The following is a 12,904-nucleotide window of genomic DNA, read 5'->3' as shown; positions in this document are numbered from 1 at the left end:
AAATAATCAGAAAAGGAAGCAACAAAACCAGATATCAACTGAATTGTGCATTTACCACAAAAATATGTCTGATGACTCAGCAAGTGGACAACACACGTTGCACCATGAACAAAGTTTATTAATCATTACACTTGAAAAGTTTTCCATTCCTGCCAAAGGCCCGTCTTCGTGTCACCTCGCAACACTGCAGGCAATATTCATTAAAACTCTTGATCCAAACTAATGTCGCCAAAGGGGTGGAGACCACTGCTCCTTCCTTAATCTGAAATTACTCTACGTTGATCAATTTTACTTTAACAAAATTTATATTCGGTTTTCTTCCAACCGCGTGAAACCTGAATGTACTTGCTTTGCCAGGAGTCTGCTTCATTTTAATAGTAAGTGGCCAAAACGAATGACAACAACAAGCAGACACACGCTACGTAAGGGAACGTTCAAATATTACGTAACGCTTTTTTTCCAAATTTTTGACCCTCCTCCCCCATGTAACGCCAACGTAACGCTTTTTTCAATCCCCCCCTCCCCCATGTAACGCTTTTTCACTACGAATTCAGCACAAAAAACTACCATTCCGTACTCGAAAGCGTTACGTAACGTTTTGCTTGAACCCCCTCCCCCCGATGTGACGCTAACGTAACGCTTTGCATAAACCCCCCCTCCCCCTCGAAGGCGTTAGGTAATATTTGAACATTCCCTAAATGAACACGAGCTACGTGACACGAAGCAGCTAAATCCGTTTTCGGGATTTTGCTGTACTTCGTTACGTACCACAAACCTAAGTTGTTTCTGATAGAACACGAGAGTCGACTTGCCTTCGCTGAGCACCCCAACATCGGAAGCTCACACTCTCGCATGTTCACACACTCGGCAATCCAAATTGTTTGCTCCACGTTGGCAGTGATTGACGTTGGTTTTGCGATGCCATCGCTGTCAACGTGGAACCTTTTTCGCTATAAATACCAGTTCATTTGTAGCGTTGTTCATTCGCAATTCAAAAGTTGTACTGAAGAATGCTCGAAAATCCGGATATACAACAAATTCATGTTGTGTATGAATTGAAATTAAAAGCGAATTGAAGTTCATCTGGTCCTTTGTCTCCATTCATAGAATTTGAGCATACGCTGACGACGCCCCCCTCTAGACGTGTGTAAAGCACACTGTCCCGTATGCTAAGTGAAGTCAAGCGAGGAACCTGTACGGTGACCCACGGCTGTCCTAAACGGCATTAGAAATTCTCGCAAACCCGCTCGCATTTCCTGTCTGCGAGGCAATTGGACAAAGGACGCCTCAAGTCGCTTTTCCTAATGGCTAAGAAGAGCAAGAAGTCGAAAAAAAGGAATCAACAATCTTCGTCGTCCTTGGCCGTACAAAGGGACAACACGGTAGTAGCGCAAATTGTTGTTCTTGTAATTTCTTGTTTAAGGTAACTTTCAGTGGATACGCCTCCTAGCTCTTATCGTCTTTCTCGAGGTTTGCTATATGCATTAAATTACAGTTTATACTGGTCCGCAAAGACGTTAAACTAGCGCAATGAAATTCCACGTCGATATTGTTAACGCAAGTTTCTCCACGTGTTAATTTTATTCGTAGGCCTTTATCCATTGTTCGTTCAACCGTTTCGCCACTGTACAAATTGTTTGCTCCACGTTGGCAGTGATTGACGTTGTTTTGCGATGCCATCGCTGTCAACGTGGAACCTTTTTCGCTATAAATACCAGTTCATTTGTAGTGTTGTTCATTCGCAATTCAAAAGTTGTACTGAAGAATGCTAAATGCTCGAAATCTGGATATACAACAAATTCATGTTGTGTATGAATTGGGATTAAAAGCGAATTGAAGTTCATCTGGTCCTTTGTCTCCATTCATAGAATGTGAGCATACGCTGACGACCAACGGATATGAGGACTAGCGACCCTCCTCCGCACTACTTCAAGCTGAATCAACCACTAGCAAACGAATACAAGAACTAACACATTTGTAAGGTTGAAAAAAACAGGGAGCGTTTTCTGCAATATATCTTCATTCTTCGAGCCCTCTTTGACAATGTGACAGTGCACAAAAATAACAATTTAAGAAATACGCTAAAAATACAATGCATTATTATTTAAGAGCAATGCAAATAGGCCTTTGACACACAATTGAGCCTTGAGGAGGCAGTGCCGCGAATCATAATTTACAAAACTTTTTAAAGCATGGTCAGCAAGTCTCTGAATTTGTTAAAAGAGGAGGCTCTGAAAGAGGAGGCCTTATGATGCTAATACGATGTAACAGAACCGCAACGTATCTGTAGATTTGATTGTGTCACTGAAAGAAAACTAAGACGGTAAGACTTTACACAAGCAAGGTGTCTTACTTTCCAACGATTTCAATTTCGGCAGAGAATGCACTTTGTCGAACTACAGTAGAACTCGGTTAATCCGGATTCGGTTAATCCGGATCTTCGCCTAATCCGGATGAAACTGGAAGTACAAATGATATAAAACAACATATTTTGCATTTTTCTGATGTAAGACTCACAATAATTTCAACAGAATGGTGCATAGACTAGACCATGAAGCACAACATATGTTATTTTAAACTACACAAGCACAAAGACTAAAAAAAATTTTTTAAAAAACATTCATTATCATATAATTCAGGGGTTTCCAACCTTTTTTACATGGTGGCCCCCTTTGAAAATTTTGAAAACTCAATGGCCCCCCTATTTGTTTCAACCTTTTGAAAAGATTAAGAAACGTCATTTTAATTAAAAAACTTGTTTATACAGTAACCGGTAAAGACCATTTCATGAAGATTTAGGCAAAATGTATTAGTATTTCTATTAAATTTTAATTTATTTCTTTTGTTATATAGTGTTGGAGTGGACTTGGAGATGATAAATTAAAAAAATTATTATTTTTCAAATTTTTCCATGGCCCCCTTGAAAAAGGCTTATGGCCCACTAGGGGGCCACGCCCCCCAGGTTGGGAACCCCTGAATTATAATTAATGCACCAACCCAACGAGTTACTTTTTACAATGGATGTCAATAAAAAAATTGTATCATAAATTAGTGGTAAAAAATAACAGTAGAGTCTGTAATTTCTATGTAGTTTCATTGGCAGCCTCTTCAGGATGATTCGATTTGTATCTAAAAGTATAAGAATATTTTATCTATCAAAAAATTGTAACAAAAAACACACTTTAACACCACAGAGTGTTATTATCCGACATTTAGCACAGCGAACAACACAGTTACAGGGGTGGCCCAGCGAAGTGTGGACTAAACTCCATATTAAACTTAAACACATTTCTCGAGTGTATACTAAGTTGTTTGTATTTATTCAGATTATGATATTGAAATTTTAAATAAGATTATTGAAACGCACATAAGGGGCTATCACCTGCTACGATTTTAAAGGTCTTTAAAGGGATTGTGAGGCGTTCTGGTGTATACAAGGCAGTAAAAAGGTTCAGAGAGACTGGTAGCTGCCAGTGATGTACGCGCATACAAAAAATATTGACGCCGTCAGCGCAAACGCACACGTTCGAAAAACTATACGCCGCATGCGTCAACGCAACTTGTACAAAAAGTTGGCGGCGTCAGCGTTAGCGCATAGCCTACACTAGCGCAAACTCATTTTGTTTGCTAGGTGCCAAACATTCACACGGTATAAACCACTCGAAACAAACAAGTTTTATTTTGAATTTCCACGAAGAAACACAAGCATCTGAAAGTGTTCATCTGACATTTTGCTGCGTTTTGGTTTCAATATGTCTTTGCCCATTGAAAACATTCTTTCCACCGCAGCACTGGAAGGTATTGGCGTGTTGTAGCGAAAAAAAGTATTTTGGAGATCTTTCGTTGGAAAAGCGGCCACGGTTAATGGTCCTTTAACAACTTTGATATATGGCGAGTGGCCATTTTTCGAATTTCCACTGGATTGACATCAGGCAACCAATTGAGCCACCGCGAAAGCCTGTAATTCGGATGTGTGGCGCTGGCGAGTATGGAATCCGCATCAGTAAACAACCGTCCAAACCTGTATGGAAGACAAAACTGCCAGACACAAGCAAGTTTAGATTCTGAACTGCACAACTCTTTGTTATTAGCATTCAGGGATAGTTAGCATTACTAGTGTTATTAGCAGTAGGCTACTCAAAAGCCTCTCACAATTGGCCCTTGGATGCATGTTTTGCTAAACTGCTCATCAAGTTACAAAACATAGCCTATATTAATTTATTACATACTTACGCAACAGAATGTATAAATTGTCAAGTAAAAATTACCTTAGCTTGATAGCCTACTCTATGTAGGCCTACACATTACTACGCTACATAGCCTACAACAAGAATAATCGGCCAAGGCAAAATAATGTACTACATATAACATACAGAGTACAACATCATGCAAGCAATCACGGTCGGAGACCAAATATTTGAGTTTGTTCAGATACATTGGCTGCACTGCTCATTGCCTGAGAAGTTTCTAATTTGCCCCAAAATGCAAGACTTAACTAATATAAATTAAAGTGCTCACAATTGCTTACAAACGCCTTCAACACTGCTTGACTAAAAAAACTTCACACTACGAAGCCAAGTCATTGTTTACATTTTACATGGAGCGACATTACCAACCTACCTACTTGTTTGCTTACATGACATTCCTGTTCTGACCCGTAATTTACTAATTTCTCAGTAGGCCTAAGTTGTTTTAACTAATTCTTTCTTTTTTCTGCAAGACTTCAGTCTCCACGTGGGACTCTAGCGTCAAAGGCAGTAGTGCGACATACAAACAAACTCCAGCTGACTGAACAATAGATGACACTGTGACACAACACTAGAACAATGAGCAATTGCAAGACGTCAATATTTCGCAGTTTGACGGAAAAAAATTGCAAACAACAACTAAGACATTAAAAAGTATGCGTTGACGCTATGCGCTAAAAAACCGCGAAAACTTTACGGCGCAGCCTCAAGCGCATACTATCCAAAAAAATGTGGCCGCAAGCGTTAGCCCAAACAAAAAGTCTACGCCGCAAGTATGCGGCGCATACGTACATCTCTGGTAGCTGCCTACCAAAGGTCAGGAGCATCCCAGAAAGGTCCGTAAGAACCAAAAAACTCATTAAGAACATTAGAGAAACGTTGCAACGAAATCATGGAAAGAGCAACAAAAACTTGCTAAAGAAACACATGTTAAACAGCTAAGAGATCTTGAGTTCAAACCCTACAAAATTACCAAACAACAACGTCTCTCTGATACCACAAAGAAGAAGAGGTTTGAAAGATATTCTTCTGAATCAGCTCGTTGAAGGCACGCAAGTAGACGTTTTCTGGACTGATGAGAAATTATTCACCGTTCAAGCCATACATAACAGCAAAAATAATCGAGTTTAGATTAAATCTAAAGATTCAGTGCCTGTTGAACGTCCAATTTCATTTAGGAGGCAAAAACCAGCTTCGATAACGGTAATGGTGGGTTGCGTCCACAGGTCTCAAAACCACTTTGATTTTCATTGAGGCTGGTGTCAAAATCAACCAACATGTTTATTGTTTATTTGAAGATGTTAAAGAATGAAGTTGTTCCTTGGGTGAGGAAAGTCACTGGAAATGAAGGAATTACACTTCAGCAGGATGGACCAACCGTCCAACCTCTCACAGAGATTGGTCCAGGACTGGTGCAAAGACAATTTCAAGTCGTTTTGGCCCAAGTAAATATGGCCTCCATCTTCTTCCGATTTAAATCCAATGGACTTTGGGATATGTACGGTACTAATATTGTATTTTCTTGGAGCAGAAGTCCTGTGCTGTATCCCAGCCAAGTGTAGAACATTCTGAAGCAAAAACTGACCAAATCTTGGGCAGAAATTGATGCTGAAAATGTGTGTGCCACGTGTTATCAGGTGATCCCCTGTCTCATTATCAAGATCCCTTGTCAGGTTATCAAGAAGAAAGGTGGATATGTTGAATAACTCTGGGTGTTAGTAAAAACAATACATTTCTCTTTTGTTAGATATACGAGTCATTTTTATTGGCCTTCATACAATTGAAAAAACCTAACTTTTATTTGTCCACACTTTGTTGGGCCACCCTGTAAATTAAATTAGGGGATTGGAGATTGGGACTTTTCGCTTCTACCTTTCTCTAGAGCTCTGCTAGGTTTAGTATAGGATAGGCTACTATATTGTTTTTCGTTGTGATGGTTAGAAATAATTAACGATGATGTAACGTTTCATCAACACATAGGCAACATTAAAATTGAAGCGATTTAAAACATCCTGTTTGCACAGTGATCCACTTCAAGCACATCTACAGTCCCAGCACAAGGGTCTGCTACTATTCGGCTAGTCCGATTCGGCTGGTCCTAATCGGCTAGTCCGATTCGGCTAGTCCGATTCGGCTGCAGTCTTTTTCGGCTGGTTCGTTAGATTTACGAAAGGATGTTGTTGGATTACAGAAGGATTATGGTTAGATTTTCAAAAATTTGGCAAATAGGGAACTAGCCGAGAAAGACTGTACCCGAATAGGGAACTAACCGAATCAGACTAGCTGAATCGGACTAGTCAAATCGGACTAGCCAAAACGGGCCATTCCGCAGCACAACCGCTTTATTTGAAGAGCATATTACTTAGCATCAAAAGTTAACACAGTATACTTACTTTAAAACACGTGCTGTCTGCAATATTCCAGTTAAACCCAAGAAAACATTGCATGAACACAAAAAATAGTTTTTAGGTATGATGACCAGGCAGTACCGTGCCCAAATGGTGCCAGTGACAGCAAGTGACAGGGACTGATTTAAACTTAGACTCTCAACTGGCCTTGCGAAATCGGACATTCCAGCAAATACAAGACCCTGATATAGAAATAAAAATAAAAATTGGAACTTGGTAATCAATGAGAAATTTCATGCATTTTTCAAAACAAATCTAACACAAACACAAAAAAGTTAAGAAAATTCACCACCAATTGATTGATTGATTGAACTTTTATCCTCGGACTGGGAAAACTTCTTGCAGAGCTTAATCCAGGCAGTTTCGCATATATACTTGTAGAGGCTTTGAATCACTGATGCAGGCTCGGTCACCAAGATTGACAGAGTGAAGTTTCCGATTGTTGAAGTCTTGTTGCTGGGGAATTATTCCATCTATTAGATGCCGCTGAATGGAGAGCTTTCCTTAACGTGCGTTGCTCAAACGCACACCTCAAGAGTCGAACCAGCGCCGCTATTGATCATGAAATCTCTTTGTTCCAGAAGTGACATGCTCACCAATTGAGCTATCGGGATGGCTTGCAACTTGCAGCTGTAACTACACACAACATCAGTGGAAAGAGGTGTAGGGAAAGAAAGAAACTAACTTGAGGAGATGATGTAAAACAGTGCCAGGCTGACTTATCAAGCATCAGAGAAGCAAAATGAATAGAAAAAGGAAGTGACATGTGGAAACAATTGACAGCCAACCTTCGGCTCGAAAATGGCACATGATGATGATTAGTCGATACATATTTTAGCAATATATTTTATGTTGATAGTACTGATATAAAAAGTTGTGCTAAATTCTGTATCATATCTTTATAAACTTAGTCAAAGTAAAACACTCACCCATTTGCAGACCGGGCACCAAAAATGTATTGTTTTTGGACCTAATCATCAACACATTGACTTGAAACATGCAAGTTTACTTTGGTGTTTTATAACTATAACCTTTTCACAAAACAAAAAATAACTTTTTGAAAGCAAACAGACAAAGTGAAAGATTTCAGAGAATTTCTTTGGCCATTTCATTAAACACAATAACATTTTTTCAAATAAGATTACTATACTAATGACAAAATCTAACTATCAAAACTGTTTTTTCAATATATATATTCAATTACAATCCTAGCCTACCATCCACCACATTCAATGAACACATTTTCGGTTTATCATTTATTAGTCATTATTTCATAAAGTGATAGCTTTACGAAGCATAACTATCCATCATTTACAATTTAAAACATATGAATGAAACCTAAACATGTATTTTGCAAGATGTATATGTTTATCCATTTAAAATTATCTTGTACGCTATGTATAGTAAAATTCGCCTAATTCGTCACCTCAAGGAGATTAGAATAGACAAATTAGGAAAACTAACAAAATATGCAAACAGGTCAAGCTTATTATGAATTATATATGTAACCAGAACAAACAAAATTGTGACAAATAAAGCAATCTGACAATTTAAACAATGATGAATTAGACTATACCTACCAGTTTTGAAAACAGCTTTTCTTAAAAGTTGAATTTATTTATTTAAACTTAATGTTCACAAACCCAGGGTTATTTTAACGTAATTATTCAGTTATGGTGTTGCCTTTTAGACATACCTGCTGGGTGATTCCATTTAGATTTCAAGGAAGGTGATAAAAGTGACTGAACTTTTGAATCCCATTTAAGTAATACACGACGTATTGCTGCAGACATAACCTACTTTTTGCAATAAAAGGTATGTATATTGATTCAATACACTATGTTTATTGTTTACATATACAAAACTGAGGAAGTTGTAAACAAGATATTATATAAACCAACTAAAGCATCAAACAAAATCAGCAGCTATAAACAGCAACACATCTAAAAGCTGGCAGGAGTGATGACATTCTTAGTAAGTTTGCACAGATTCTTTTTTTTTTGTTGTATCCAGGCTTAGACCTGGTGGTTGAAGATTTAGATTAAGTGGACGGGAAGGCAAGGAAGCCAATCTTCATGTCCGCCTTCAGGCATGCCTTTAAGTGTCCTGCTAAAGACACAGGTGCATGCTCTTGAGCGATGTCGAACCGGTGCCCTTTCGATTGCCGTTCCGGGGCTCTCACCACTCGGCTATTCAGCTGACATTGTAATTCATTCATATTGTAATAAACTTTTATAAAGCAGGTACAGTAAATGTAAGGCAGTGGCTATTTGACCGGCTCCGGTCTTTGAATCTGAAACACTATTTGACCGGTCATGACGTCACTGCATAAGCGCTTTTTTCTTTTTCTCTTTCAAAGCAACAGACAAAAAGCGCCGATATAAGTTCTAACTTCAACACGTATTTTCCAACTCAGTCCGTGGCGCGTGCGATACGTCTCCGGCTGCCAATCTAGAGGGGATGAGTTCGATACCATCTGAAAGCATTCTTTTTTTTTCGTTTTTTTTTATGTAAATTTTGACTTGAAGCGCATTTTTGTGGTCAATTTTTAATTTGAGTAGCCTACAGTAGAGGTAGGGGATAAAGTGTGACCTTCTCAGATTTTGCTCTGTCCACATTTTTTGGAAAGTATTTGTGATAACTATCAACAATATGCAAAAATTTTTGAAAAATATTTATTTTTTATCAGTAGACACAATTTTTAAAATTTTGACCATATTTGTGAGAAAAAACGTAAATTTCGGCTTTCTGCGTGTTTTGATGAATTCATAATTAGGAGTGTAGGTCCTCTAAGTCTACATAGCTACATGCACATTATTATGTTACGTTCCACTTGAACCACTTTATTCTTCCGCACATCCCTAATTTTAATTTGACCTTAGTTGACCCCTAGAGCAGAGGCATGACCTTTCGTTTCGTGACCTTTAAAATAGTGAAAATTCCTACATTTATGAAGAACTAGTTATAAAGTTGAGTTAGCCCAGGGGTCCGCAAATAGTGGGTCGCGACCTAAATTTGGGTCACGAGACCATCCACGGTGGGTCACAAAACAGTTTAAATTTACTATCAATATAACTTGTATAACAAAAATAAATACAATCATACACTCTTTGATGTGCTGAGTTTCGTAGAAAAAAAATGTATATATACTTTCGATTGTAGTAGCCTACAGTAGCCCTCGCTTATTAAGCCTACGGTTATAAAGTCTAAAAGACACTTTGAGCCAGGACATGAAAACTCTCTCAGCTTATCCCCAGAACTGGCGACTGAAACACAGCGAAACCAAAACTGTGGCAGAAGCTTTCCATCTACACAATCGGGAAGTTGATCGTGAGCTACATGTTCAAAACAATGGAAAACCTCTGTCTTTCTGTCCCGAACGAAAATATCTTGAGAGGGATACTGGACAGATCACTCACATACCACCACCATTTGGTGTCACTGCGCAAGAAACTGACATCCGGCGCTGCGCTACTCAAGCGCCTGGAAGGCTCCATCTGGGGGCGAGGGCTGACACTTTGCGTACAGTAGCCTTAGCTCTTGTCTACTCTTCAGCAGAGCACTGTGCAGCTGTTTGGTGCCGCAGTGCTCACTGCCAAAAAAAGCGCCCTGCGCACAGTGACTAGATCTCTGCGTCTCACACCCTTGGACAATCTCCCCATTCTCGCTGGTATCCAACTTGCCGAGCTTCGTCGCGAAGAAGCCACTTTGTCTCTCGGCCGACAGGCACTGGAGCCTAACATCTTCTCCACCACAACCAGACGATTTCTGCTCCCCCAAACGAGCACCCTTGTCAAATGAAATCCTGACATCCATTCGTGGCAGCCGCTCAACTACTGATCAACGAAGCTGGTGAACAAGACATCTATGCAACTATTTGGGTAATGGACAGACCATAAATGGAATTCTGAATGGAAGTCAAATAGCCTACCACCACACTTCATCTGTTTATCTCCGAAGCCAACATATGCCACATCGGCCTGACACTACAAAAACAGACATGGGTGGGCTTCAACTGTCTTCATACGGGCGTCGGGCGTTTCCGCTCAACCATGCAACAATGGGGAATGGCCTATTCCTCCTCCTGTGAATGTGTTGCCGAGGAACACACCGCAGACCACATCATCAATGACTGTACCATCTTCAAGCCATCAAACGGAGTGCATGGTCTGTGCGTCATGGATGATGAAACCAAAGACTGGCTGCTCTCTAGTAGCCTTCCAGTGTAGTCTGGGAACATCGTGAATCTGGGGTGGTAAAAGGATAGACCCTCGGCCCCAGAAGCTCACACGATGACGGTTAGTAGGTCCACCGGCTTATTTAGCCCAATTTGGTCCATTCCGGAATTACTGAAGGTATAGGAGTGGTAAAAAATTGTCTCCCGCTTAATAAGCCCGAAATCGCCCAGTTCCGATGTGGGCTTAATAAGCAGACGACCGTATTGAATTTGATATTAAATTGCAAAATATTTTCTTCAAAATTTTATGCTTCTAAAATGTTTGGGTCGCGAAGGCTTCGAACGATTGTTTTTTGGGTCGCGCCAAAAAGTATTTGCGGACCCCTGAGTTAGCCTAGTTAACAAAGCAATCATCTTTACTTATTGATGATGACTGAAAAACTGAATCTAGTTTTTGTGTTAGGTGATAAGTTGCCATTTTTATCGGAAACCGTTATTGCAATATTATCTTATGCACCTGGTGGATCTCCAAAAAAAGATAAAGAAACGAAGCTTCAGAGAGAAGCGATCAATGCATATGTCGTATCAAAAATTAAAAACGCATTTTTATCTTTGAACTTAAAATAAAAAAGATAAAAATGCACTTGAATTTAATGTGTATATTCTAAAAGTGACTTTTTTCCAGGCTCCGTGCATGCAAGTGTGAGTTTCATGCTACGGTACCCAGATTCCTGCTACCGAAGTGTGAAACTCACATTTCCGTACCAGGAGTCTGCTACCAAACTGTGAAACTGTAACTATGGTACCCGAAAACTGTTATGCAGGATGTGTTTTCACACTTTGGGGAAAGGAATCGGGCATGCAACCGCCGTTTTCACATTTGCCCCCCCTCGAAAGTTTTGTTACCGAACTTCCATTTTCTAGCTTCAATTCCAGGAAAAAAATGGTCATGGTCATACATCCGAGAACCGAAGCTTGGAAACTAGACCAGCGTACCCGATTTCTTTGAAAATTGAGGCTGCTATATATTTTGAGTTGTTGGTGTGAGTTAATTGTATACTGTATATCATTGAAATTTAGCGTGATTTTTCGTTTCGCGAATTTGATGAAGATAATCTTACGAATGATGTCTACTGATGTGTATTTGACGGATTTTATTATTTTTTGAAGTTTTGAGGTCGTACAACCAAACTGTTTCCAAAAAGGTTGGACACTGATGTTTTTGACACTACCCCAAAAAAATGTGTTGTATCCCCTACCTCTACCTACAGCCCATTTTTTATGTCTTTTCAAATGTAAGTAATACTGTTAGAGTTTTTTTAATTTGCTGGAATTTGAGAATTTCTCTTGGTAATTTTCCGATTGTCATAAGTGAACGTGTGTTGCCGAACGACCCTACATTTTTCTCTTAAGTTAGTCATATACAATACTTCTTTAAAAAATGGTTTTACCATTATCATTTCTTTTAAAAGAAGTATTGTATATAACTAACTTGAGAACTATACTTGAGAACTATTAACTAACTTGGACTGTAGGCTACTCAAATTAAAAATTGACCACATAAATGCGCTTCGGGTCAATCAAAATTTAGATAAAAAAAAATGAAAAAAATAATGCTTCCGGATGGTATCGAACTCATCCCCTCTAGATTGGCAGCCGGAGACGTATCGCACGCGCCACGGACTGAGTTGGAAAATACGTGTTGAAGTTAGAACTTATATCGGCGCTTCTCGTCTGTTGCTTTGAAAGAGAAAAAGAAAAAAGCGCTTATGCAGTGACGTCATGACCGGTCAAATAGTGTTCCAGATTCAAAGACCGGAGCTGGTCAAATAGCCACTGCCTAAATGTAAAGCTTAATACATAAGAATAAATCAAGAATAATAACCATTGCTGTCAGTGATATAAAGAAAACCACAACTGGTTGTAACCTACCTACCCTACAGGTAAATTGTTAATGGTTTTTCCTTTGAATTTTGCTGAGCTTTACTAGGTTCTTAGTTGACTTTCACAAATGACATTTCATTTAAACCGCTGCAACTGTTTGAGTCTTTTAAATACATAATTTCCAAAAA

At 39.2% G+C, this 12,904-nt stretch overlaps 1 protein-coding gene across 2 annotated transcripts; it reads right to left on the bottom strand.

The window, feature by feature from the left end:
- Positions 1-573: 573 nt before the first annotated feature.
- On the bottom strand, positions 574-8,514 carry LOC145766316 (uncharacterized). 2 transcript variants are annotated; one of them, XM_082577998.1, is made up of 4 exons: positions 8,352-8,514; positions 7,585-7,625; positions 6,641-6,837; positions 574-2,459 (listed from the first exon to the last, which is right to left on the bottom strand). In XM_082577998.1, exons 1-4 carry the CDS (start codon positions 8,446-8,448, stop codon positions 2,366-2,368), a joined length of 429 nt encoding a protein of 142 aa, XP_082434124.1. In that variant the 5' UTR covers positions 8,449-8,514; the 3' UTR covers positions 574-2,365. The 2 variants fall into 2 exon arrangements, with proteins under 2 accessions (XP_082434124.1, XP_082434125.1); XM_082577999.1 differs by having other exon boundaries at positions 576-3,129.
- Between the last annotated feature and the right edge of the window lie 4,390 nt (positions 8,515-12,904).

This window comes from Aplidium turbinatum, chromosome 3 (genome assembly GCF_918807975.1).
Source record: "Aplidium turbinatum chromosome 3, kaAplTurb1.1, whole genome shotgun sequence".
Taxonomy (NCBI): domain Eukaryota; kingdom Metazoa; phylum Chordata; class Ascidiacea; order Aplousobranchia; family Polyclinidae; genus Aplidium; species Aplidium turbinatum.
The sequence above is the reverse complement of the archived record's forward strand: the minus strand, read 5'-3'. Positions and strand labels throughout refer to the sequence as shown.